The following is a 24918-nucleotide window of genomic DNA, read 5'->3' on the forward strand; positions in this document are numbered from 1 at the left end:
AATTCAGTTTGTCTCACGTAGCTTTTCATACGCCCATTTTACATCATATCTGTCCTCACAACAACAAATCTCAGCCATGACAAGACAAGATTTCTGTCCAGCAAGTCTGAGTTTTCCTGAACAGATACCCTCTTCACTCCTCCCTCTGCCTGTGGTCCCCACAGATCACTCCAGATGACAGCAATGTAAAGTATAGACACTACTCTCTCTGTGGTATTTTTAGTGGATTCTCCAATAGCAATAACAACAAGCTGGTTCAATAATTGAATCTCCTATGTCCTGTTGGTTGTTGTGGAGTTCCCCTGGCATTTTAGCTTCTCTGAAAGCATAGGATTGTCTTCTATCTCTTTCTCGTTCTGTCTGTCTGTCGGTAGAGAATAATGTGCATTTGGAAAACTCTCCCCCTGCCGCTCTCACAGTACAACTGTTGACTGGCACAGTGGATGTGGAAACTTTGTCGCAATGTTATTACCATGCGGTAAGGGTTTGCCGTGGAAGCAGTATGTAACACAAAAACACACCACACAAACACACAGGTACGGGTTGATAAGCTCATCATAGTGGAATTAGTGAAGAAAATCATTGAATAATCTCACTGCAAAGGCTTGTGGGTAGAAACGCAAGTACTGTCAAATCCTATTCCTCCACATCAGGTCTGTTAGAACACATATAAGCTGTCACAAAGTTCTGTATCTATAAAAAATTTTGTCTAACATATAACCCAAAACGTAACCCAGAATTTAACCCCAAATCCCTAATTTTAACTGTTAACTTCTTCCTACCCTAAACTAAAGTCTACACCTAAAATAGCAATTTTCCTCCAGAGGACTGTCAAAATGTCCTAACTTGTCAACCAAAAAAAAATACGAGGACTGCGAGCTGGCTGGGGCCTCTGAGGAGAACGGGAACATTAAGCACAAGCAATCTGAGAGTGGTCCTCGTGAATATTTTATCAAGATACATTTCAAATGTAATCCAAATGTGTAATTATGACAACTGGGGATTGAACCAATTGGTGTGTTTATGCATGGTTGACTGTGTGTATGTTTGCATATGTGAGCGTAAGCTATTCAATTTATTATAGAGAAATCAAGACATAGCCTACCTCCTTTTTCTCTTCTGTTATAGCCTGTCTTCCCCCTCTTCTGATATAAGCATCTTCTAAGTCTTATTTTCATTAAGAACACCTATGTGGTGTCAAACCTTTTAGTGTCACTGTGCCTAGCATCCAAATAAAAACACATTGCAGGAAAAGAGGAGAATGAGGGGAGACAATGCAGTATGCTTAACAGGCTAGTCTGCGGTAAATGCTTTGTATGTGTCTGTATATGTATTCGTGCGTGCGTGCGTGCGAGAGGGAATGAGTGACGTGTGGTCTTGTGTAGGTAATGGTACAAGGCCTGTTAAGCCTGTTTTATGTACAAACAGTACACTGGGTTTTAATAGTTGTTCATCATGTCAAACCAGTGGAAAATGATATTTGAATATTCAAAAGCCTACTTGTCCGTGTTTTCTGTCCTGAGAGGGCATTTGTGGTCCATTCTCACAGGCACACAGACCTGACCTAGAATTGCTACTTAGAATTCGGACTAAACCAACACGCTGGGACTGCGGGGGAGTCGGCAGGAAATCTTGGCTATGGATATAATGTAGTAGGACCGCTGGAAGCTCAAGCAAAGGGGGGGAGACATATCTCTTTTATAACGTTGGTAGAATAATGTCTCTATTTGATCACTAAAATAAGGTTATAGAACGTAGCGTAGCTAAACGAAGCTCGCCGGAGGAATCATTCCAGGTGAGTTTTTGGGGAAAGTCTTGCTGTCGCTGCTCACCTCCTGGCAAAGCTACACGCGGGTCCTCCTCCCGGGGACATCTCAGTCCAGTATCCGCTCTACCTCTGTCTCCGAAGGATGGCTACTAAACCAACCGTACCCGGTCTGGCACAAGGAGATATCGTTTCTTCATATCAACGGTGATTTTCTCTAGTGATTACAGCGGATTATTCCAAACAACATTGACAGGATGTGATATTACGCGCGGAGGAATATGGCTTTTTACGCTTTACTGGAGGAGGACGGATCGTGCCTCGCGAAAATGAAAATACCGTGCAGCATGCATGTGCCACATTCTTCAACACAATTATGCGCAAGCATTTTAAAATACAATTTATATTGGGTATAAAAGGGCGTAGGCTATCTTAGTTCCACGATGGGCCTAACAAATGTGCAGGCTAGCCTACCCTATTAGGCTATCTACACAGAGAACCTATGCTACGTTTTGAAATCAGACGAATTCGGTGACGATAACATTGCTACATTGTTACTGTATTGAACTTGAAAATGTAACACTGCTTTTCGTGGGAGTGGCAATTTTTTCTGTTAGACAAAGCTTAAAATATTTCTCTTGAATTATTGTCTCTATGTGCGCTGATTTGGACAAGCAGGGTTGTGCCTATGGCAGCCGCCGTGAGAGCCCCCCTCTCGGGGCCGACTTTGTTTGCGCTGGCCGGGGATGTGGGTTAGAGAGCTGTAGTCTTCCCTTCCCCCAGCTCTCTGGCGAAACAGGAACAACTTCTTCTAGGAGAAAAAGTTGCTAGAGTTTGGAGCGCCCTGAAATACGGAGGCCGCCAAATGGTAGCCAGTGAGACGCTGAGATTTCAGGGGGGCACTGTTTCGGGGTCTTTCGTTTGTTTCAGGAGTTTGTTTCACTCGTTTACAAACTGGGCCTCCAGTCATTTTTTTGTACGGTTTATTAATGGCTGACACTATAATGCTGTATTAAACTTGATATATACCTACAGTACTCAATAGGCTGTCGTATCTTGTAAGCTTGTTTTATATAGTCAATTTTACACTTGGGACTCGATGCGATTGTACTCAGGATGCCAGCAATATAGCCTAACCTAATCAAACCAGATATATGATTGCGTTGAAATGAGTCGTGTGACGAGCTGCAGTCTTGCTGGATTACATTTTTTCCCCGGGCACGTAAGTGATCAAGTCAGGTTACCTGATTGACTGGCAATATTGCACTCACCTGGTTACCCTGATCCCTAATCTGTCTTTGATGGAAACAAAAAGAACCTACAGACACCTTAGTGGGCACCCCCAGCCCTCAGAGACTGCTTCTTTTGTTCCACCACCAACACACCTGAATCAACTAACACAACTGCTTTCGATTAGTGAAGTCATTGAGCAGTAATTGTTCTGAGCTGTAACACTCTGTCTGTTGTTCTCCGGGATGAGGGCGGTTGACCATTGATCTTAGGCTAGTACTACATAAAGAATGGTTTCTACTCAGGAGGGCCTGAACTAATTTTCATCTGTGAATAAGTCACACTGATGTCATCTGTGGCTGTGTTACAATACTACTTCCAAGTCTACTGGATGAGTAAAACTCTGTTTCTTTCAGGTGTGTTTTTGCCTGCGTTGACCCGTGCCTGTGAGGGCTTTCCCAGTGACAGAGCGAGGATCAGCTCCTGTGTTTAGCCTGTCTTTTGTCGGAGTGGGAGGAGTCAGAGTTCAAAGGTGGTGGCTCTGGGGACCAGGGCTAGATCTCCATATGAGGCCCTGCTCAGAGGGCTGGGGTGCGACCGAGGTAACCTATCAGTCCCTATAGTCTATATGTTTCTGTTTGTCTGCTTCTGTCTGTCTCCCTTTAACTGGCACACACACAAGCACAGCAGCTTAGTACATTTGCCCGGTACGGTGCCTGTTGAACGTTCATGTTGGGGTAGAAGTGATGACTGGATTGTTTTGGCCTGGCAGTGTTATCTTTGATCTGTTCATATTGAGGATGGAGGGTCAGGACATTCTGCCTGAGAGAACCCACCACATTATTTCTTTATCTAAAGTGTTAGCAAAGAAAACCAACACAATGGAGACAACAGAGACATTTATATGGATGTATTGAGGACAATTTATTGTCCTCCTTAGTTAATTGGCCTCTTATGTTTCCCATTTCATTTACTTCTTGGCTTTTTAAAATCTAAATCTGGGTGTCAGACTGTCCTTGCATCAAAATTGGAGGGTCTGAGCTATAGAGCTATGTCCGTGTTCAGGGAGAATCAAGGAGATTGTGTAATTTAGTTTGAAACACATACATTAGATACGTGAAATAGAGCAATGACAATATAAGGACCCAGTCTTGTCATATCTAGGTAGTGAGTCACTCTACATCGTAGCGTGAGCTGCTGTGTCTGTTCCAGATAACATTCCTCTCCGTTTAACCTTCAGCATACCACCCAAATCTGTCTTAAAACTTCAGCTGACTGGTTACACTCTCCGATCCATTTTGACATGTGCCTCTTTTCTCTGTCTCCCCATAGCTTTTTTTAACAGCTGAGCTCTATAGACAGGCAGTATTGATCCTGTCATGTCATAGAGGCCCACAATACTGTGTGTGTGTGTGTGTGTTGGGCCAACCTCAGGGGTTTGTCAGGGTCAGGCTGTAGCTGTCACTCATCCTCCATGTGGCTTTGTGTTGATTGACAGTTTGGCCTCTGCACGGGGCTCTCCTCCTCGCCCTAGGTAGGCAGTTTGAGGTGGAACTAAAATGTGTGCTCGTTTTCCATCAGCATGGTAGCCATTAGCTTGGCAGCCAGACCCTGGATGACACTGCTAGAACACAGAAGTCCATCAATATTGTTAGAGCAAAGTTGCGGTTATTAGGCGCTGAACAAAAGACAACGGACAGGAACGACACACACTCATTTTAGTTTGCAAATTGTTTTTGTGGTTGTGCGATTAAACATGCCCTTAACCTTCAACATTTTGTTAAGGGATGAGTTTATGGTAAGGGATGCAATTAAGCTAAGGGATGAGGTTAGATGAGTAGGGTTAGATTAGCATCACACTTGTCTTATGCCAGGCCAGAAAGTGACTGAGTTAAGGGATGCTGGTTGGTTAGTGGCTGGGTTTGAATAGAGTCAGTGAGGTTTCTGCTGGTTGGTTAGTGGCTGGGTTTGAATAGAGTCAGTGAGGTTTCTGCTGGTTGGTTAGTGGCTGGGTTTGAATAGAGTCAGTGAGGTTTCTGCTGGTTGGTTAGTGGCTGGGTTTGAATAGAGTCAGTGAGGTTTCTGCTGGTTGGTTAGTGGCTGGGTTTGAATAGAGTCAGTGAGGTTTCACAAGGTTCCACAATCTTGGGCTACTTGTTTTGTCTTAGAATGTCCCATTACTTTGTTCTCCACTAACATTGCATATGTTCCTTCTGCGCAGTCCTGTCTCAGTGTTTTGTGTGTGTGTATGTTTTTGTGTGTGTGTATGTGTTTGTGTGTGTTTGTGCAGGTTGCCCTATTAGAATGGTGACCAAAAATCCCTGCAAGAATAGTAAAACAAGGACCCATTAGGAAAAAGTACATTTTTGGTTTGGGGTTAGATTACGGTAAACGTTTGGGGTTAGATTTAGGGTTAGGTTAAAGAGTTAGGTAAAATGTCATTTTGAATGAGATTTCTTTTGGAGGGTAGAGAAACGGAAAGTGTGTCCATGGGTGTATCTCGGCCTGCCGGCCTGTTATTTGTTCGCGTGTGTGTAATCCGCGTGCGTACGTGCGTGTCCAGTGTGAATGTCCGCGTGTGTCTGTTTCTGTGTGTAAATGTTTTGTGTCTGCGTCTGCCTGTGCGTTTAATTGGTCAGGTCTTTGCCAGTGTGTTTAAAATTCCATGGGAATGACACACCATGGTGAAGTGGGGTAAGACGGGGCAGACCCCGGATCAAGTTCTCTCCACAGGGCTAATTTAGGAGGAGGGGGGGTGAATGACTCCGGTGAACACCATCTCTGCACCTTCCACTGTGCAAGTGTACATTGTCACGGATGGATGGACAGACCGCGTTGCACGTCCGGTTCCTGAGGTCGGATGGGCCAGAACCACGCCCCGCGCCGAGGAATAATCAACGACACGGCCTCACCTCAGCGGGCGTTTACCGCCCGGTCCGGCTGCCCGTCGCCATGTCGCGTGGGGCGGGGGGCGGGGCGGGGCGTGTGTTTGATTTGACCCTATCCAGCTGTCCGACGTCATCAGAAATGCTGTGTCGTGATTATAGACCTGATGGTTTCCGCGTGCTTCACGGTGGTGGTGGTGGTGGTGGTGGTGGTGGTGGTGGTGGTGGTGGTGGTGGTGGTGCATCCAGTGGGTGTGTCTGCATTGTGCTCCTATGGTGTTGTGGACATTTAGGTAGACCTGTCCTGTTCCCCAAAGGAGAGGGGCGTTCTGCTCTGTGTTCCCCCGTCGGGTCCCCGCAGGGACTCCGAAGGTCCCCTCCAACAGTCGGGATTTCCCATGATGCTTTGAGTCCCTGGGAGACATCCTCACGGCGTGAGCTAGGGAGGAATGTGGCCGGAGTGTGGGAGGCAGGGACAAGGCGGTCACAGAAGAGAGAACGCTGCCGAGGGAGGAGGAGAGGAGCGAGTGTGTATAAACACTGTTGGAGGCACCGGGGTTAAGATCCTACTGGAATATTATAGAAATACTTTTATGTTCAGGGTGTAACGTGTGTGTGTGTGTGTGTGTGTAATCCATGTTTATGTATTTTGAAATACATTTCTGGTGATAGCATGAACTTTGTTTCTGCTGTTTGCTCTAAATAACTTTATTGGATAAGTTTCCCCTGTCCGTAAAGAAACAGACTCTGCTCTCAGTTGAGCCTACTGCCACAAATAGAGTTGCTCTCCCTCCTCTCACTGCTCTTCTGTCCAGCTGAAATATAATGTGTGTGGTATAATGTGAGGTCGATGTTGTAGCTGTTCATCTATATTTAGTCTAGTTTTCAGATTTATTTATTTAAGGTTGCTTTTGTCCCTTACATCAATTCAATTCCGATTCAATGTAATAATAAGGAGATGAATGCTCCTCATCTGTTCATTATGTAGTCTGTTTCTGGTCTGCTGGTGTGTCTTGAACTGTGAGCAACGATCATCAGAAGATAATATGACAAATGCAAATGGTCAAATTTGATTAAACAAACGATGTGGCGTAGGCAAGCCGATGTTCTGGCCGGGAAACATTTGGCTCCCCTCAAATGGGAAGGAAAGGCTCTTGGATGGGCCTTCCAGTCATCCTTTCCCTCCTCTCATTGGATGACTCCTCTTTCAGCTCTTACGAGGCGTGTGTGTGTGTGTGTGTGTGTGTGTCTCATTTAACCTTTGACCTGTCCCCTGTGTGCAGGTTGGGCGGTCACGGATGGTGCGGTGATGACCACGTCTAAGTCATGACGATGATGGACATGGTGAGTGCATAAACATGACATAAAACTACATTACGTGACGCATTCCTTACATCACAGTACATAGTCATCTGATCTCCACACGTGATGGGAGTCTGGTGTGTCCAACTTGGCCTTCGTAAATGGAGAGCCTGGGAGAAACATTTTACAGGGTTTCACAAACTTTGTCTAAGGCATTCCAGGGGTGCAGGTTGAAGTCTTTGCTTGTTGATTATCTGAATTATCTGAAATCTAGAAAAACCAAGACATACAATCCTGGGAAACCCCAGGTTTAATATGGACGCAACTGGTATTGTTAAGATCTTCTGCAGATTGGCCTTTTTTCCCCACACTGCTGTCCATGTTGACTAACAGTAAACATTTGGAAAACCGTGCTAGCTTTGCTCTTCTTCGTGCTAGCAAGTTAGCCCTCTGTTGAACAGCCAATCCTGTATGGGCTGGAGGCTATAGAGAGTTTTGACTGATCAGTAGTGGTGTCATGTTTTTGGATGGGAGTTTTCCCCAACTTTGGTGCTGTGAGTGTGTTGGGGATATTTTTTTGCCCACCCCAAGTGTTTTGTTAAACGTTTTATGTCAATAAAACCTTATTTATTAACTTTTTTTGATTAACAAAATGATTAACTTACTGTCATTTATTCTTGGCTAAAAAAACGTGTGTGTGTGTGACAGACTGAATATAATGAGGGAGTTGTAGAGAATGCGGAACAGTTGGGAGTTCACTGTAAATATTTGACATGACTCACATTCACAAGGAACAAGAGCTCAGTCGTAGCGGTATGTGCATTGTCGCCTCAGCCTGGTGTATGTCGTACACCCCTCGTGTGGCGTCACAGCCCTATATTTAGACCGCGGACTGCATTCCCAGCAGTGTGTGTGTGTGTGTGTTTATCCATCTGCATAGTGTGTGTGTGTCTGGCACCAGGTACAGGATGTCACCTTAACAGGTGAGCTACCAGGTGTCAGCTGTAAGCCAATCAGCGACGAGCAGGGCCGTCTGATATTGGTCGAGGGGCCTAAAGGGCTTAGGGAAGGAAACGGGCGGCCTCGTAGCGGTAGAGGTGAATGATGTCTGTCTGGAGCGGTCAAAGGTTTTGTCTGTCTTTGTCAGACTAGATTAGAAGGTGTGTGATTGTGTGGGTTTCTGTCGGTGAGTCATTGTCTTGCATAGCAGAAAGAGGAGAGAAGTGAGGGAGGATTTCAGAGTAAACAAATTGTGCGGCGAGAGGAAGGAGAGACTGGGAGGAAGAGAAATTAAGAGCGAGGGAGGGAGGGAGGAACAGGCAGGGAGGGAGGGAGACGGGGAATAGGAGGGAGGGCTGAACTGCAAAATCGGATTTGCATAAATAAGGCTGAAACATCAGCAAGCATTTTACAGTCAACAGGGCTAATTAAAGTGGGTGTTTATGTGTATAAGCGCGTGCACGTAACCAACCCCATTCTAAATCACTATCAGTGGCTCATTACTGAAGAAGCTCATTTTCTGTGACCTGCGAGTTCATCTCGTACGATGGCCAGATCAGTTCAGTGGAGGGAGAAGAGCCTCTTTGTGTTGCTCGTTTTTCTTTTTGTGTCTGGGTGGTTTCTGCTGTTTGTGTGTAGGATTTCTGCTGTGATTGTGTGTGTTGTTTTGGCCGTGTGTGTTGTTTTGGCCGTGTGTGTGTGTGTGTGTGTGTGTGTGTGTGTGTGTGTGTGTGTGTGTGTGTGTGTGTGTGTGTGTGTGTGTGTGTGTGTGTGTGTGTGTGTGTGTGTGTGTGTGTGTGTGTGTGTGTGTGTGTGTGTGTGTGTGTGTGTGTGTGTGTGTGTGTGTGTGTGTGTGTGTGTGTGTGTGTGTGTGTGTGTGTGTGTGTGTGTGTGTGTGTGTGTGTGTGTGGTGTTTGCTGCTTCTGGGTGGGTGACAACAGTGTCAGCAGGCGGCCCAATTAGTGTCTTGTTAGTGTGTGATTGGAGGAAGAGGGTGATTGACAGGTCCTGCTGTATGTGTGATGCAGGTCTATGGGTAGATGAGGGGACCCATAAAGATAGAAAACCCAGAATAATGGGTCCCCACTAAGACATACCATCATCTCTCCCCAAACAAGCGTTGTCAGACAGTGTGAGTATAATCACTGTCATTTCCTGGTTGCTAAAACTCAGTTTACTCCATTTTTCTTCACGTGAGGAAGCGTGCTGAATAGTGTGGGAAGCAATTGTTACATCTTAATCACTTTAAAAAAAAAAAAAGCAATCTCCATTTAATGTTGTTTTCAAAGCTGGGTGACCAAAATGTGCAATTTCTATTATTCTGCTAATGTCCACATGAGTAAATTTGGGATATCGCCTTGAATGGGCCTGTAAACTGAAATTGTACAAGATTTTCTGCCTCTAATGATTTCAGTCAATACTGAGAGCATGCACTTAATCCTCGTCAACAATAAAAAAACAATAAAAAACAATAAAAAAACAATAAAAAAACCGCAGCAGGTGTGAATCCACATGCACTGTCAAATGTGGCACAGTGTTAATTAGCCTTTTACCTGGTCTGATCTGTCCTGGAGAACACTGTGTCTAGTTAGTCAGCTTTCAAAAAGACAGAAATATCCCCAGTTAGTTCATTATGATTAGCATAATTGTTGCCGAAGCAACATATTAACATGATGGGAATTTGTAAAACTGTTGGGAAAGATATGGTCATACTGGAAACGAACATGTTTTGTATGCTTGGCATGGTTCTCTACAAATGTAGTCCATTTATCCCTGATAACTTGTTTTTGATAACTACTTTAGGGAAGTATCTAAGATCTGATTAACCAAGTAAAGGGAGGTTCAAAACCAACCAGTGATCAATTAAAAGAAAAAGAGTGTAAATTATCAATTAAGGTCACTGGGTGGTTATGAACTCTGTTTACCTGGTCATTTTGCTCTTCCTTAGGAACTTCCCAAAACAGGTGAACACAGCAGAGTACTTTAACTTTGTACTTTTTACACCTCTGCATTTATTAAAGTGAAAAGTTACCAGACCTTTAACATAAATGAATAATTACACTCATTCTAACTTAATCCTAGTAATACAGTTAAAGTGAGCACATTTCAGGCTAGGATTTAAAAATGTCCTTCGGTAACTATGTTTACAGACGCTTGTTAGTTTCTATCCGTGTGGTGACCTTAGGCCTAACCCTGACTCGGCAATCCATGTTACCTATCCCCTAGCCACAGAGCTAAATCTTACTCAGACCTCAATAGCCTAACACTTATATGTAAACTTAACCTAACCATAATGCCTAACACAGACTTCAAACCTGCAATCCCTAAACCTGAAAGTAACCCCAATTCTAACGTGTACGTTTTTCCCTAAACCTAAACGCCTAAAACGTTTTTTGTTCTAGTGGAGTCCTGCTAAGAAACTAAGTGAGGACTTATTTGTCGGGTTTTACTATCTTTGCATGGACATCTGGTCCCCACGTGTGTGTGTGTGTGTGTGTGTGTGTGTGTGTGTGTGTGTGTGTGTGTGTGTCTGTGTGGACACACACACACACACACACACACACACACACACACACACACACACAGTCTCTCTCTCATCCCCACACAGGGGATCTGGAGCTAGTTACAATATCTGAGTGTTTTGGAGAAGTTCCTAAATATTTGCAGGATGACATTATCTGACTGTGCCGCTCATTGACAATTCTCATGTCATTACCAGTGGTCTAGGAACCGCCTTGAGGAACAGCGGGTTTGAACCCGTGTTCTGTGTTCAACAGAGTCCAGAGATCTCATTCATTTGGGTCACCGTTGTCACCAGTACAAGGTTACCCCCCCCCCCACCACCAACTGGGTTTAGCGACTCACTCTACCACAGAGGATTAGGGACAAAGGGATTGGTTTACAAAACGTGTTAGATCCAATGAACATGACACTGCAGCTTGTTGTAAATGTGTTCTTATGTTTGGCTAATACTTCTGCCTGACGTTTGTTTGGCGTTTTCTCTCCACAGAGTTCCCAAGGGCTGTGAGAGCCCCTTGGGGAAAGTTCAGGCACAAACCAACACTCTTCCTACATTCAGAAACACACACTCTCTCTGACACACATTGAGACACACACACACACACACAGTCTTGTTAAGAGAGGCGCGCACGCACACACACAGCATGTTGGAGGTCCAGGAGGAGAGGCCTGCTGCCGCAGGAGGAACGGCAGGAGCACACTTCACCAAGAAGGAACGAGGGAAGAAGGAGCGGGATGACTCCAAGGATGGCCGGGGCAGCCTGGGAAATATGGGGAACAGTGTTCCGGGCTCGGGTGGCCGGGGAAACGCCAGAGGGAAGGCCCCTCACACACACAGTGGCAGCCCCCACCAGCTCATCACCCCGCCTTGTTCTGTGGTGCTGGGAGCCCCCTCCATGCACACCAACCGACTGAAGAACTCCCCATCCACCAACACTCAGAGGTGAGGGACACGCTGTGTGTGTGTCTGTGTGTGTGTGTTGTAGTAGCGATTGTTGTTATAGTACTAGTGGTAGATGTAATTGTTGTAGTAGTAACAGTCGTCATAGTAACGTAGTTGTTTTAGTGATAGTTGTAGTGACGGTAGCTGTCAGGAAGTCTCCAGAATGTCAGAGGGATGTATCATGATCTCCTGGACGTTCTGGAGACGTCCTGGGGTCAGGGAGTGCCACTGTCCTGGGGTCAGGGAGTGCACTGTGTTGGGATGTTCTGTCTGCTGACTCATGTTTCTGGAGCAACTAGGAACCATGGTCTGCCCTGCCAAACGCCTGACCCCCCCCCACTGTGTCTGTCAGCAGGGTGTGGAATGGGGCTCCCTGACAGCTTCAACTGTCCTGTTCTCCCTGGCTGTACTTTTCTCGTGGCCTCTCCTCTCCCGAATATTATTGTCTGTCTCTCTGTGTCCGACCTTCTGTTGCTAAGCAACGGCTGTTGTACATGGGTTGTGATGCAAAACAAATATAAGACTCTGGCATTATTACTACCTCACTGTTTGCTCTAGGGGGGGAAAAATAGTGCTCGTTTTACATTTTCCTCATATCGCAGACGCTCCCTACCCTGGGATTTAACTCCAAACCCTTGTTCCCGGAGAGAAACCCTCATGTATGTTCTTGGACAGGGAACCTACAGGACAGCATCGCTCCAGGAGCAGGGTTGGGCAGCACCGCTTTAACTGTAGGAATTAGCTTATACAGCACAGTGGTTGCTAGCGATGATGATGGATTTTGGTAGGTTGGGGATTTCCCACAGAGTAAGCCTGAACACAGTATGCCCTCTGTTTCAGTCTGTCTTCAAACCCGGAGCGCCTCCATGCTAACAGCGCTGCTGAAAGAGCGAGTGTGTGTGTGTGTGTGTGTGTGTGTGTGTGTGTTTGTGTGCTTGTGTGTGTTTCACTATTTTGGCAGTCACTCATCCCAGCAGTGGAAAGAGGGGAGTCAGTGAAGGGGGAGGGGCAGAGTGAAGGGGGAGGTGCAGAGTGAAGAGGGAGGGAGATATGGAGAGGTTGATGGGACAAGAGGTCAGTCTCCTCCAATCCCTGTCTGACTCAGGCCTCTTATCTGACTTGGCCTCCTCAGTTGGGAGCATTTTCATTGGGCAAATGTTAACTCCAGCTCCAGGCTACGGCCTGCTTACCCTATATATTCCTCATGTGTCATAGATTTCAGTCATAGAAATAGTATTTACAGAATGGAATCAAATTAAATTGTCATGTCTGCTGTATAATCTATTTGTATCATTATTATAAGCTTTCTATGTAGGTATATATTTACACTATCTTTAAAAGTCTAATTATCTTTTAACCGATTTTTCTCCAGTCTTCTTTGTAATACCATTTAAAAGTTAATGTAAATAGTATTCCCATTACATAAAAAGGTAAGTTCACCCATTTTTCACTCTGTTCTTCATTGCCTGAGCAGCAGAGACTGTATCCAAATGAGATGAGTTGGTTTGCAGTGTTTTTGTCATAATGCATTGTAGTCAAGTCATTTTCATGTTTAAGTCGCTTTGGATAAGTGACTTAAAAGTTAAAAATATTAAAAGTAAATATTAGATGTCTCCGCAATATGTGGCAACCATTTTTGTCCACCAGTACAAATCTAAAAACAAGCTTAAGCACAGAGAATGAACATGTTGTTAAATTGGATAAACTTTCCCTTTAAGCAGCCTGATTCTGACCCCACTAGTATGTATTCAAGGCCTTGGTTTCTGGTGCAAAACCCACGTTCTGAGTTCTTCAACAAAATGCAAATATGTATGGCCTGTCTTCAAATCGAAAGGCTTGTCAGTAAGAGATTTGAAATAAATTGGATTTAACCATATTCAGTATTAAAACAATTTGGATTTTAAATGTTTCCTCTGCCAACAGGATGAGTAAAGAAATGCGATATTAGATAACTCTATACTAGAATAATTTACTTAACTTCCTAGTCAGCTTGTCATTGTGCATTCAATGTAAATATTCCTCTCGAGCATTCAAGAAGCGTGCCAGTGGGAGAGAAACATGCCTTCCGATAAGAATGAAATGCACAACTTCTCGCAATGCAATCGCAGGAAAAATATTTTTCAAAGCAGTTTTGATGGCTTTTGTTTGAATGAAAACGGCACTGCGACTCTTTCAGTGATACGTAGTTTGTTTCTGGATCGTATGCATGACACCAACGTACCACAGAGGCCTCTCCTACTGCCGCGCGCACTGAGACCTGCCCTCCATTTCTCTGCCTTGTCATAAGCCAGGTCTCTAGTAACGATTAGTCAGTTAGTGTAGTCTTTCCAGTTGCCTGGCTAACCATATCCAATGTTTCGTTGAGTCTCTGTGAGACTTCCAGATAATGAAGGTTAAATAAACTGCATGCTGCCATATTTACAGAGTGTAAGTGAATTGTGCTTTAGTTTTTTGATGTACTGTAGTGGCCGAGGCCGTGTAATTAATAAGCCTCTCTTCACTCCCCTCTCCCCCCCTCCCAGTCCTAAACCCAAGCCAGAAGTCATGGTGCGCTCCCCTGCCGTCACGTCCCCCTCTGCTGGCGCGGCCCAGATGGACTCCAAACTAACTAATCAGAGCAAACCAGGAAGCACCGGCAGCCAATCGCAGGCTTCGCCCTGTGACCCTAAGACAGTCGGCGCTAAGGGCTCGCAGCAGGGCGGGGTGTCGGGTGCTGGGCCGGGTGGCATGGGGGGGCTGAAAAATGGCCAGGGCCTGACTGCTGGGGGACAGGGGGCAAAGGTCAAGGTGAAGAGGGAGAGGAGCACCTCGGTGGAGTCCTACCACGAGCAGCAGCCAGACACGGGCACGCCCACCAGCGACGACAAGGGTGAGTGGTGCACCACGCTCCTGTCAGTATTCAGCTCTAACATGTCCAGCACACAGAGGTCTCTTTACCGATGGCTGCCCACTGGCAGCGCCTTCGTTTCCATAAAACCAAAGTGTTTCCACGTTTAAACTGTCTGACGCGGAAGCTGCGGAGTCCGGCGGGGTTGCTGCATGTTTTCGTGTGGTTGTCTGCGTGAACGTGTGTTGTTGCGGAAACAGACCCGAGGATGGCCTCCGAAAGCGTGTCATTATGGTGGCATGCCGGCCTTGAGATGCCGCTGTGCCGTCCCTCTGCGCTCCTCCTGGGGCTGGTGCATGGGACTGACCTCAAAGCCGGACGGTGGGGGGTGGGCTGGCGTGTCCTATCGATGTACAAGCCTCAGCCACGCTCTGTGTTCCTGGCACACACAGGCCAGATTTCTATGGGAAATTGATGTTAGGCTAATATCTTATAAATAAAACCTTTAAATAAGACATTTCTTTAGGCTTCTGTGACAGGAAAGTGGAGAAAGATAGAGTGGGGTTTTTGCTGATATTTTCCGAATTCTAACCCATGCTAGGCCAGAAAATACATCTTACGGCACATTTCTAGATGTTCTCCTGTTGGGAACCACATTAATGAAGCATGATACAGATGTATGTCAAAGGGAGAAAATATCTTATGGAAGTACAGCTACTTTGTTGATACCAGGTGTTTCAATGCTGGTTGAAGTCTGTCTGGGTACCCTGGGTTGAAAAATGGTTGCCTGGGGTGGGCTGGTGAACGGTGCTGAGAAATGGTCTCAGCGTTGCCTGGGGTGGGCTGGTGAACGGTGCTGAGAAATGGTCTCAGCGTTGCCTGGGGTGGGCTGGTGAACGGTGCTGAGAAATGGTCTCAGCGTTGCCTGGGGTGGGCTGGTGAACGGTGCTGAGAAATGGTCTCAGCGTTGCCTGGGGTGGGCTGGTGAACGGTGCTGAGAAATGGTCTCAGCGTTGCCTGGGGTGGGCTGGTGAACGGTGCTGAGAAATGGTCTCAGCGTTGCCTGGGGTGGGCTGGTGAACGGTGCTGAGAAATGGTCTCAGCGTTGCCTGGGGTGGGCTGGTGAACGGTGCTGAGAAATGGTCTCAGCGTTGCCTGGGGTGGGCTGGTGAACGGTGCTGAGAAATGGTCTCAGCGTTGCCTGGGGTGGGCTGGTGGACGGTGCTGAGAAATGGTCTCAGCGTTGCCTGGGGTGGGCTGGTGAACGGTGCTGAGAAATGGTCTCAGCGTTGCCTGGGGTGGGCTGGTGAACGGTGCTGAGAAATGGTCTCAGCGTTGCCTGGGGTGGGCTGGTGAATGGTGCTGAGAAATGGTCTCAGCGTTGCCTGGGGTGGGCTGGTGGATGTCAGGCCTGCTTTGACTCGTAATGATCCAGAGACTCTTTGTGGAAGGTCGGTCACCTGCCAGCTCAGTTGTCGTTGTTGGATTGGAAATCCTTTCCCCTCCAGTGTGTGTCTGGTGGTGTAAACATCTTGGTTGAGCGAGCAGTGTGATTTGGAGATCATGTTTCGACATTTGACGGTCCGGCACCTGGTTTGTTGTTTCGGAGTGGGTGTAGACCGGGCATAGTCGCTCATTGTATGTCATGAAAAAATGTGGGTATGTGTTTTCTAAATAATGTGTTGCAGCCACCTGAGGTCAAATTCCCAAAACTTTTAAATACAAAGTATTGGGAATTGATATAAATAATAACTGTAAATATTTAACTTGGGCAGATATTTGAAAGGGTAGGTGATAATGTTATGAACTGTTTACAAAATATATACCCAGGAAGGAATAATTTTCTTTAAAAACAATAATAACCTGAACAAAACTATCTTCAATTGTTAAAGATTAAGGTGTACATGGACATAAAAAGTTTGTAAGTAAAAAAAAAAAAAAAGAAGCCACTTTTTGTTCAGTTCTGCCGTCATCTCATTTGCATAGCCAGGTAAAGAGAAGTGGGGACAACTTGCAGTGATGGACATTTGGCTCCACTGTCCATACCATTATACAGGTTACGGTTAATGAAATGACTAAACAAGCTAATATCCACTATAATTTTCAGTTAGTTTATTAGCTGTGTCTTGTAAGTGTTACTTGTTGTATGTTAGCTTTCCTAGTTGGTATCTTGCTAAGTTTTGGGGGTGGAAATGGGCCTGAACATTCAGTTCTGTAACTATTCAATTCTTGCCTGCAACCAAGCGGAAGAATATTAAAAATATCCTCTATTCCTAGAAAGTTCAAGTAGGTTCAGATGCTTTGTTTGTTGACACTCAATCTGCAAGATGACTTGTCAATGCTGTAGGGGAATCTGCAAAAAAACTTTTTCTTTTTCAATATCAGCAAGAAGATTATGTATTTATCTGCATCAGTTCAAATGAGAATCTAAACTCTATTTTCATGTAAACGTCTGTAGGCACGCCAGTAGACCTTGTCATTAATTGTAGCACAACCTTTACTTGGCAGTCAAATATTTAGCATGTGGGTGTGTGCTTTTTTAACTTCTGCCCCATGACTTCAATATGGCTTTCAAAGACTGGCTTCAAGAATTAAAGGGGCAATCTAGGGTTGGCACTAGCATTTTATAATTTGTCTAATGAATGATCAGTCAATGCATCCAGAGTTCTGTTGAGGAATTTGAGAGTGGTTACTTTTATCCGGCCAAAAATCAGTTGTTGACCTGGAAATACTGCCCTTTTGATATCGTTTAAATCACAGATTTACCCGTTAAACCTTCATCGTCATGGTATTTCAGACAAAATGGTGTAACTATTACGCACTCCCATAGTGCTATATGGATTATCATGCACAGAATTTAAAATGCAGTTCTGCTTTCAACAGTGGTTGGGTCATAGAGAATACACATGTGAAGATAAAATGCATATAGAAACTTGACTGAATTAACTCCGCATTTCAATCACCTGTGTACAGAGAGTAACCGAGTGAAAAGGATGTGTGTGGCTGAGAGGAGGCAGCCCTATAGCGGAGCTGACTGGTGCTCCGGAGGAGAGAGTGACGAGGATGACAAAGGCTTCTTCAGTGAGTGTCTGTGTCTCTGTGTGTGTCTGTGTCTCTGTGTGTGTCTGTGTCTCTGTGTGTGTCTGTGTCTCTGTGTGTGTCTGTGTCTCTGTGTGTGTCTGTGTCTCTGTGTGTGTCTGTGTCTCTGTGTGTGTCTGTGTCTCTGTGTGTGTCTGTGTGTGTCTCTGTCAGCTACTGAAAACTACAGTACCCATGATCCTCTCTGTTCCTCGTTAGACTGTAACTCCAGTGATGTAAAGCCTCAGGATTCAGGCTCCCATCCTGCCTCCAATGCCGGACTCAGCCGCTCCTCCACGCCCTCCCACAATGCACTTGGAAGCCAGAGCTCAGAGCTGGCTGGCGGACAGAAGGCGGCCTCTAAAGTGGTGTACGTCTTCACCACAGAAATGGCCAACAAGTAAGGCGGATACTGTCAATTTTAATAATGTCAGTTGGACCTGAATGATCATTCAGAGGGCTTTGTTTTCTGAGTGATGTGGCTGTATTGGTGATTGAATTAGTGATTGTGCTTCACTGCACCCTATGTGGAACAAATAGGACCGCTGTACTTTTTAACCCAGTCTTGTGATTGCAATTCCACATGATATAGATCTAGACATTAGGAAGAACAGTTTGGAAGCATGGAGATAAAATGATTCATGTCAAGAGGTGAAGTGGGAAGCAGTGTGATTTAAAACAGTCTGTTGACTGCATTAGAACTTTGTCAAAACAGCATGCAAACATCTGACCCATAGTTCTCCATTGAGGTAGATCTTTTTCGGCTTATTCATTGTCAGCAAAATGGGTCCTATGTCTCTATCCTAGTCTGTTATTGTTTGTTGTTGTTTTGCTGACATTGATTACATGTCTGTACCTCTTCCCTTTGATTTGGCTTTTCAGCTCTTTCTCCTTTTTCCCTGATTGCCTCATTCACTCAGTAATTTAAACAACACTCACACATATGCATATACAAGTGTCCCTGATAACCGAGAGGAAAGGTTGAATACAGAAATAAACTACTCCTACTAACATGTGAAAGCCCGCAGCTATGCTTTGTCTTCAGTCTGCATGCCTGGAACCGTGTTTCAGTTGGCTCAGATTAACACTGTCCTCTCTGGGGATTAGTAGATTGGGTCTGTGGGAGATGTGTGTCACAGTGTTTAGTCTGTCAACCTTGGCATTTCCTCCATGCCCTCGTCTACCGCTGTACCCATTCTGCTGGCGCACGTGAACCAGCACGCACGCACGCACAGCTGACTGATGTGTGACTGTCTGGTCTCTGGTCCTCAGGGCAGCCGATGCCGTTCTAACAGGCCATTCAGAAAACATCATCAACTTCCACATGAAAAACATCTCCAACAGCAAGGACAAGACCCATCTTCCACCCCTGGTATGAACAGACACACATGCACGCGCACACACACGCATTGCAATAATAGACCGTGAGAGGAAGCTGGTGAACACAGTCTGTTTAAAGCCCCAAACTCTCTTCTCATTCCCTATTTTTTCCTCTGCTTCTAGAACAATCAGACAGCACCCCTCCGAGGTGATTCCAAACCGCCCCAACAGTCCTCATCTCACCACTCTGATCAGAACCACCAAACAGGGTCTAAACCCGGCCTGACCGATCAAGCTCAACCCCAGCCCCCTTCCCAGGGGGTGAAGCCTGGCTCACATGCCCAGGACGGAGCTTCCTCTGCAGGGATGGATGCCAAGAACCTCCCCGGTAGCAGCCCTGGTAATACCATGGGTCCTGGTGACCTGACCCCTGGGTGTCAGCCCCAGTCTGAGCAGGGCATGCCCCCCCTGAACCCCCCACAGCCTGGGGAAGGAGCAGGGTCGGGGCCCATGGGGATGGGCCAGCCTGGACTGACCCCCCAGCAACAGCAGCAGCAGCTGGCCCAGGAGCTTCTCAACATGGAGGCCAACACAGAGGGTCTGTCCCAGGAACAGCTGGAGCACCGCCAGCGCTCCCTCCAGACCCTCCGAGACATTCAGCGCATGCTCTTCCCCGACGACCGTGACGCCCCGCCACCCCCGGGCCCACACGGCGGGCCCCAACAGCCCCACGACGGCATGCCTGATGGAGGGCCCCGGAGGCCTGAACAAGGCCCTCTCCAGGCCATGATGGCCCAGTCCCAGAGCCTCGGTCCAGCAGTTGGACCAGGAGGGCCCCGACCCCAGGGACCCCCGTTCGGTCCGCCGCACGGTCACCCAAGAGACATGCCTCCCTTCCCAGACGAGCTGGGTCACATGATGGTCCCGGGGGGGTGTGGGGACGGAGATCACATGACTCCGGAGCAGGTGGCCTGGCTGAAGCTGCAGCAGGAGTTCTACGAGGAGAAGAAGAGAAAACAGGAAATGCATCACCGCCCGCTTCCTCCTGACATGATGATGCATCCCCATGGGCCTCGCGGCATGATGCGAGGGCCCCCGCCGCCCTACCAGATGGGCCCCGGAGAGGTTTGGGGGCCGGGGGGTCCACCGGAGCACTACCAGGAGCGCATGGCCATGGGTCCCAGAGGAATGCCTCCCCACATGCAGAGGATGCCTGGTTTTCCCCAGGGGATGATGAACCCCGACATGGAGGGACCCCCCAGGCCCGGGATGGGCTGGCCTGACGACGTGCCCCCCAGGATGGGAATGGGGGATGGTCGTGGGTTCCCAGGCGGGCCAGGGGGGATGTTCGGGGGTCCCGGGATGCGTGGAGAGCGTTTCCCAAACCCCCAGTCAGTCCAGGAGGCCATGTTTCACCAAGGCATGGGGGGCGACAAGGGCCCGGGCCTCCCTCCGCAGATGATGATGGAGATGCAGCGGATGATGGGACACCAAAGAGGCAGCATGGAGCCGGGCAATGTGGGAGGGATGATGTTTCCCAGGATGCCTGGCGAGGGCCCCATGAGCCCGTCCTCCAGGCTGGCAGCGATGGGGGGCAGGGATATGGCCTCTGAGTTTGGCATGGGCCCCGGCCCCCATGGGAACCCCAGGCTACGAGAGGGCCTCATGAACATGAGCCCGGAAGAGATGATGAGAATGAGAGGGGGCCCTCCGATGGACAACATGGGCCCCCAGGGGAGGCAGATGCAGGGGCCCCACTTCCCTGACCAGCCCCAGCCAGGGGACTTCCCAATGGGGCCTGGACGGCCTTTCCCAGGGGGAGGTATGAGGGGGCCTCACGGAGAGCAGCCCTACGGTGGCCCGGAGCACAGGACCACCCCTACGGGGGGCAACGGCCGCCTCAACCACCTCCCCCCCGCTGCTGGACCTCCCCAGGGCCAGAGAGGGCGTAAGCCTGCGGAGCTGAACATCCAGTCAGGGGGGGGCAGCTCGCCCAGTCTCAACGCCCTCAAGTCCCCCCCTTTGAGGCAGGTACAGTCCCCAATGATGGGGTCCCCCTCCGGGAACCTCAAGTCCCCTCAGACCCCCTCTCAGCTGGCCGGGATGCTCTCTGGGCCCAACGGGCCCCCTAATGCTGCCAACTCGGGCCCAATGAAGTCCCCTCACTCTATGATGGGATCTGCTGGAGCCTCACCTGTACATATGAGGTCCCCGTCCCTCCCCAATCCCTCTCCGGGGTGGGCCTCCTCCCCTAAACCCCCCATGTCTAGCCCGGGACTCCCCCAGCAGCAAGGAGGAAAACCCCCCCTCAGTATGACCTCACCTAACATGATGGGAAACATGGAGCAAGGTACAGTACACTGACGTCCTTTCATCTCTCCCTGTAATACTGTTTTTGTCTTCCTCTGTCCTGTTCTCTTCCCTTTCGGCTGAGGGAAATGACATTCCAAATGTTCAAGGTTTCGGACTACCTGATCGGAGGTCTTGAATTGTGTTATGGTGACGAGGTGTTTTGAGTGGAGAGCGGTTTTGTAACCTCCCCGTGGCACCAGTCAGTCTTGTTTTCCCAGCAGTCTCAACAGATCTGTGTGTCAGGGAGCACAGGCCAGCGTGTCTCGATCTGTCATCTTCAAATCATTTATGTCATTATTTGCACCACCTTGTGGCCATGTTACTGCACGGTACCCAAATAAACTGAAAGGGGAGAAGGTCATCCACATCCCTATTTGTGTATATGTATATTTGTATATGTATTATGTCTGCTTAAACTGTTTGCCACAATGTCCCTTATATCTGTTCTAAAGGAACCAGGGTAAGGACTAGTGGAGGGACTCATATTTTTTTCCGTCTCTCCTCAGGTGGTAACGGCCCCTCCTCGGCCCCCCCTTCATCGGGAGCCCATTCTGGCCCCATGCCCCTCCAGGGGGGTGCGGGTGGCACCCCGACCGGTAGCCCCTACTCTGTCCCCCCTGAACCCACGCTGTCCCAGAACCCCCTCTCCATCATGATGTCACGCATGTCCAAGTTTGCCATGCCCAGCTCCACGCCCCTGTACCACGACGCCATCAAGACGGTGGCGAGCTCTGACGACGACTCGCCCCCCGCGCGCTCCCCAAACCTGCCCCCCATGAGCAACAACGGTAAGTCGGTTACTTCTATGTGAAGGTTTAAACTTCTTTCAAGTACATGGTCAGTGTTTTCGTGCGCTGTGACCTGATGAAGACGTGTGATGATGCCGGCTGTGTTGTATGACACCCTGACTTCTGATTGTCTGCAGGTATGGGAATGAACCACCACCAAGGGCCTCGTATGATGGGCCCCGGCTCCTCCGGCCCCATGCCAGCCCTCAGTCCCCTAGGTATGACCCCGATGGGCTCCCAGCCTCTCTCCCACGGCATGCCCCAGCAGATACCTTCCCCAAACCCTCCCAACATGGGCCCAGGCATGATTCCCCATGGCCTGATGATGCCCCCCAACCCCCAGGACCAAGGCATGGGCAATCCGCAGATGATGTCCCAGGGACGCATGGGCTACCCCCACCGAGGGCAGGGCTACCCCCTTCCCCAGTCCCCCTCCCAGCAGGGTCCCTTCTCCCCCCACAACGGCCCCGGGCCCCAGGGCTTCCCAGGACACCCCATGGGCTTCCAGGGAGAGGGGGGCCCCATGGGGGGTCGGATGGTGAGCATGCCCCATGGCGGCGGAGGCGACGGGGGTCGGCCCAACAACCCCGGGGGGCCGCAGTTCAACATGCAGGGGGAGTTCAACGACGCGGACCTGCACGACGTGATGCGGACCGGGGCGTCCGGCATGCCCGAGTTCGACCTGTCCCGGATCATCCCGTCCGAGAAGCCCAGCCAGACTCTGTCCTATTTCCCCAGAGACGGCCCGGGCCCGGGGGGCAAGCCTCCGCACATGCAGGGGATGATGCAGGGGATGATGGGGGAGGGCCCCCCACGGATGGGCATGCCCATGGGGGGGATGCCTGGGGGGCCAGGAGGTGGCATGGGCCCCCAGGACATGCCCATGGGAAACCCTTCCCATAATCCTATGCGGCCGCATGGGCCGCCGGGCTTCATGGGCCAGGGCGTGATGGGGCCCCAGCACCGGATGATGTCGCCGGGGGGCATGATGCAGAGCAAGGAGCGGGGGGTGCTGTACAACCACCCTGGGCCTGGGGGGTCGCCCAACATGATGATGTCATTGCAAGGCATGGGCGGCTCCCCCCAGCAGACGATGATGATGGGGGGGCAGATGAGGCCGCGGGGCATGGACATGGACATGGGCTTCAGCCCGGGGCCCGGAATGTTCTAACACACACCTCGTAGAACCTTGGACCTGGAATGTTTTGAGCCGATATACAGTATGCGGGTGGAATAGGCGTCACAAGCATATGAAATGGATTAAAACACCGGATGCGAGGAAAGGGAGACGTTGGTTCGCTGGACGTGAAATGAAATGCGGAGGAGTGACGCGGTCGATGGCTTGTTTTGAGCTGCGTAGCCCAGTACTTGTCTATTGCCACGAGAGCATTTCGTTTTGACACTTCAGAAATGTCTGAATGTACGGGATTGTTGTGCTTTAATATCACAATTTAAACTGTTCCTCAAGTGTTTTTTTATTTTTCTTCTCTGACTATAAGGCTGAGGTGCGCGTTGAAGAGGAACAGTACAGCAGCTGTACATCGACTTTTTCAAATCAGTAAAAATAAAATAATCAACAACGGATTTGTCCAGGAGTGGATGAGTAACATAAAGTGGAATATAAAGACTTTGTGGAATAAAATAGTACTTTGTGAAGATTTCGATGGAACTCCATCCTCTCTGGCTCCATCGTTTTGACTTTCTGTGCAGTGTGTGCGTGTGTGTGTGCGTGTGTGCGCGCCTGCGTGTGCTTAGGAGTGTGTGTGTGTGTGTGTGTGTGTGTGTGTGTGTTGTAAGTATGTATAGGGATTCTATCAGTGACCTCTGAGCTCTCTCACCCACCTTTTCATTGGGGGAGGGGTGCCCCTTTAAAAGAACAGTACTGTTTACCATTGTGGGCTATTTGAATTTTAGTCTATTTTAATTTCCTTTGTAACTCCAGTGTATAACAAACCAAACTATGACCTCATAAAGATAATAGTATTATTAAAAAAGCACAAACATGGATCAACTGCGGTTTTCTTTCCCTCATTGTAAGAAGTGTTCCAGCCAGTGAAGGGGGGGGGGGGGGGGGGGGGGGGGGCAGTGCTGTATTTTCTGTTTGTATTTCTTCCTGTTTTTTCTGGGAATTCATTCTCACTGCAGTCATCTACCAGAATATGAGCTGAAGGGGGGGGGGACCAGATAGTACAACTGAACAAGTTAGATAATGTGTAAAGAAGTGGCCTCAGACGGTCAGTATATCAACCAGACAGAAATCTCTACTACAACCTCCAGTAGGGACAGGGTTGTTCCTTACCAGAAAACATGACTTCCTCCTCTAGTCACATGTTCATGGAAAACAAATGTGCTTATATGGCTTTGGCTTCCTCCCCCTTCTGTGTGTTTCATGTGCATCTATCTCTACTGTCCTTGGTGTTAGAGGTCTCTGCAAGGCTGTGGCAAGATATTGGGCTGTACTGACAGTACTGGTGACGGTTGGCTGACTTACAGGAAACCTTATCGTACCCACTCCCTATTGTTTGGAAATCAGCTTGTGATATGTCAGCCATGATACATTTAAGCTGGAAGGCATGAGGTGTGTTATAAGGCCAATATAACACTGCTAAGAGCTGTTCTTAGGCAGAACGCTTTGCACATTGATTTAAAACCTATCTAAATATAAGGTATCTTATTAACCAGGTGGTTTAGATCCTGAATTACAATTGGCTGACTGCTGTGATATAGGACTGTGTACCACAGGTATGACATCACATTACTTTAATGCTCTACTTACGTTGGCAACCGGTTTATCATAGCGAATAAGCATCGCAGGGTTTGTGAAGCAATGCCAATATACCACAGCTATGTTCTGTCCAGGCACTCCACGGTGTGTCATGCATAACAGCTCTTAGCCATGGTATACTGAC

General features: G+C 48.2%; 1 protein-coding gene across 4 annotated transcripts; it reads left to right on the plus strand.

Annotated features, from left to right (window-relative positions):
• Window positions 1-1520: 1520 nt before the first annotated feature.
• LOC105031209 (B-cell CLL/lymphoma 9 protein) lies at window positions 1521-24020 on the plus strand. 4 transcript variants are annotated; one of them, XM_010905510.5, is made up of 11 exons: window positions 1521-1972; window positions 3412-3597; window positions 7164-7224; window positions 11192-11644; window positions 14167-14513; window positions 17445-17552; window positions 17769-17949; window positions 18822-18921; window positions 19053-21219; window positions 21728-22009; window positions 22147-24020. In XM_010905510.5, exons 4-11 carry the CDS (start codon window positions 11346-11348, stop codon window positions 23178-23180), a joined length of 4518 nt encoding a protein of 1505 aa, XP_010903812.2. In that variant the 5' UTR covers window positions 1521-1972; window positions 3412-3597; window positions 7164-7224; window positions 11192-11345; the 3' UTR covers window positions 23181-24020. The 4 variants fall into 4 exon arrangements, with proteins under 4 accessions (XP_010903812.2, XP_010903813.2, XP_010903815.2 ...); XM_010905511.5 differs by having other exon boundaries at window positions 1521-1795; XM_010905512.5 differs by lacking the exon at window positions 1521-1972 and adding an exon at window positions 2336-2987.
• The last annotated feature ends 898 nt before the right edge of the window (window positions 24021-24918 follow it).

Source organism: Esox lucius, chromosome 16, assembly GCF_011004845.1.
Source record: "Esox lucius isolate fEsoLuc1 chromosome 16, fEsoLuc1.pri, whole genome shotgun sequence".
Taxonomy (NCBI): domain Eukaryota; kingdom Metazoa; phylum Chordata; class Actinopteri; order Esociformes; family Esocidae; genus Esox; species Esox lucius.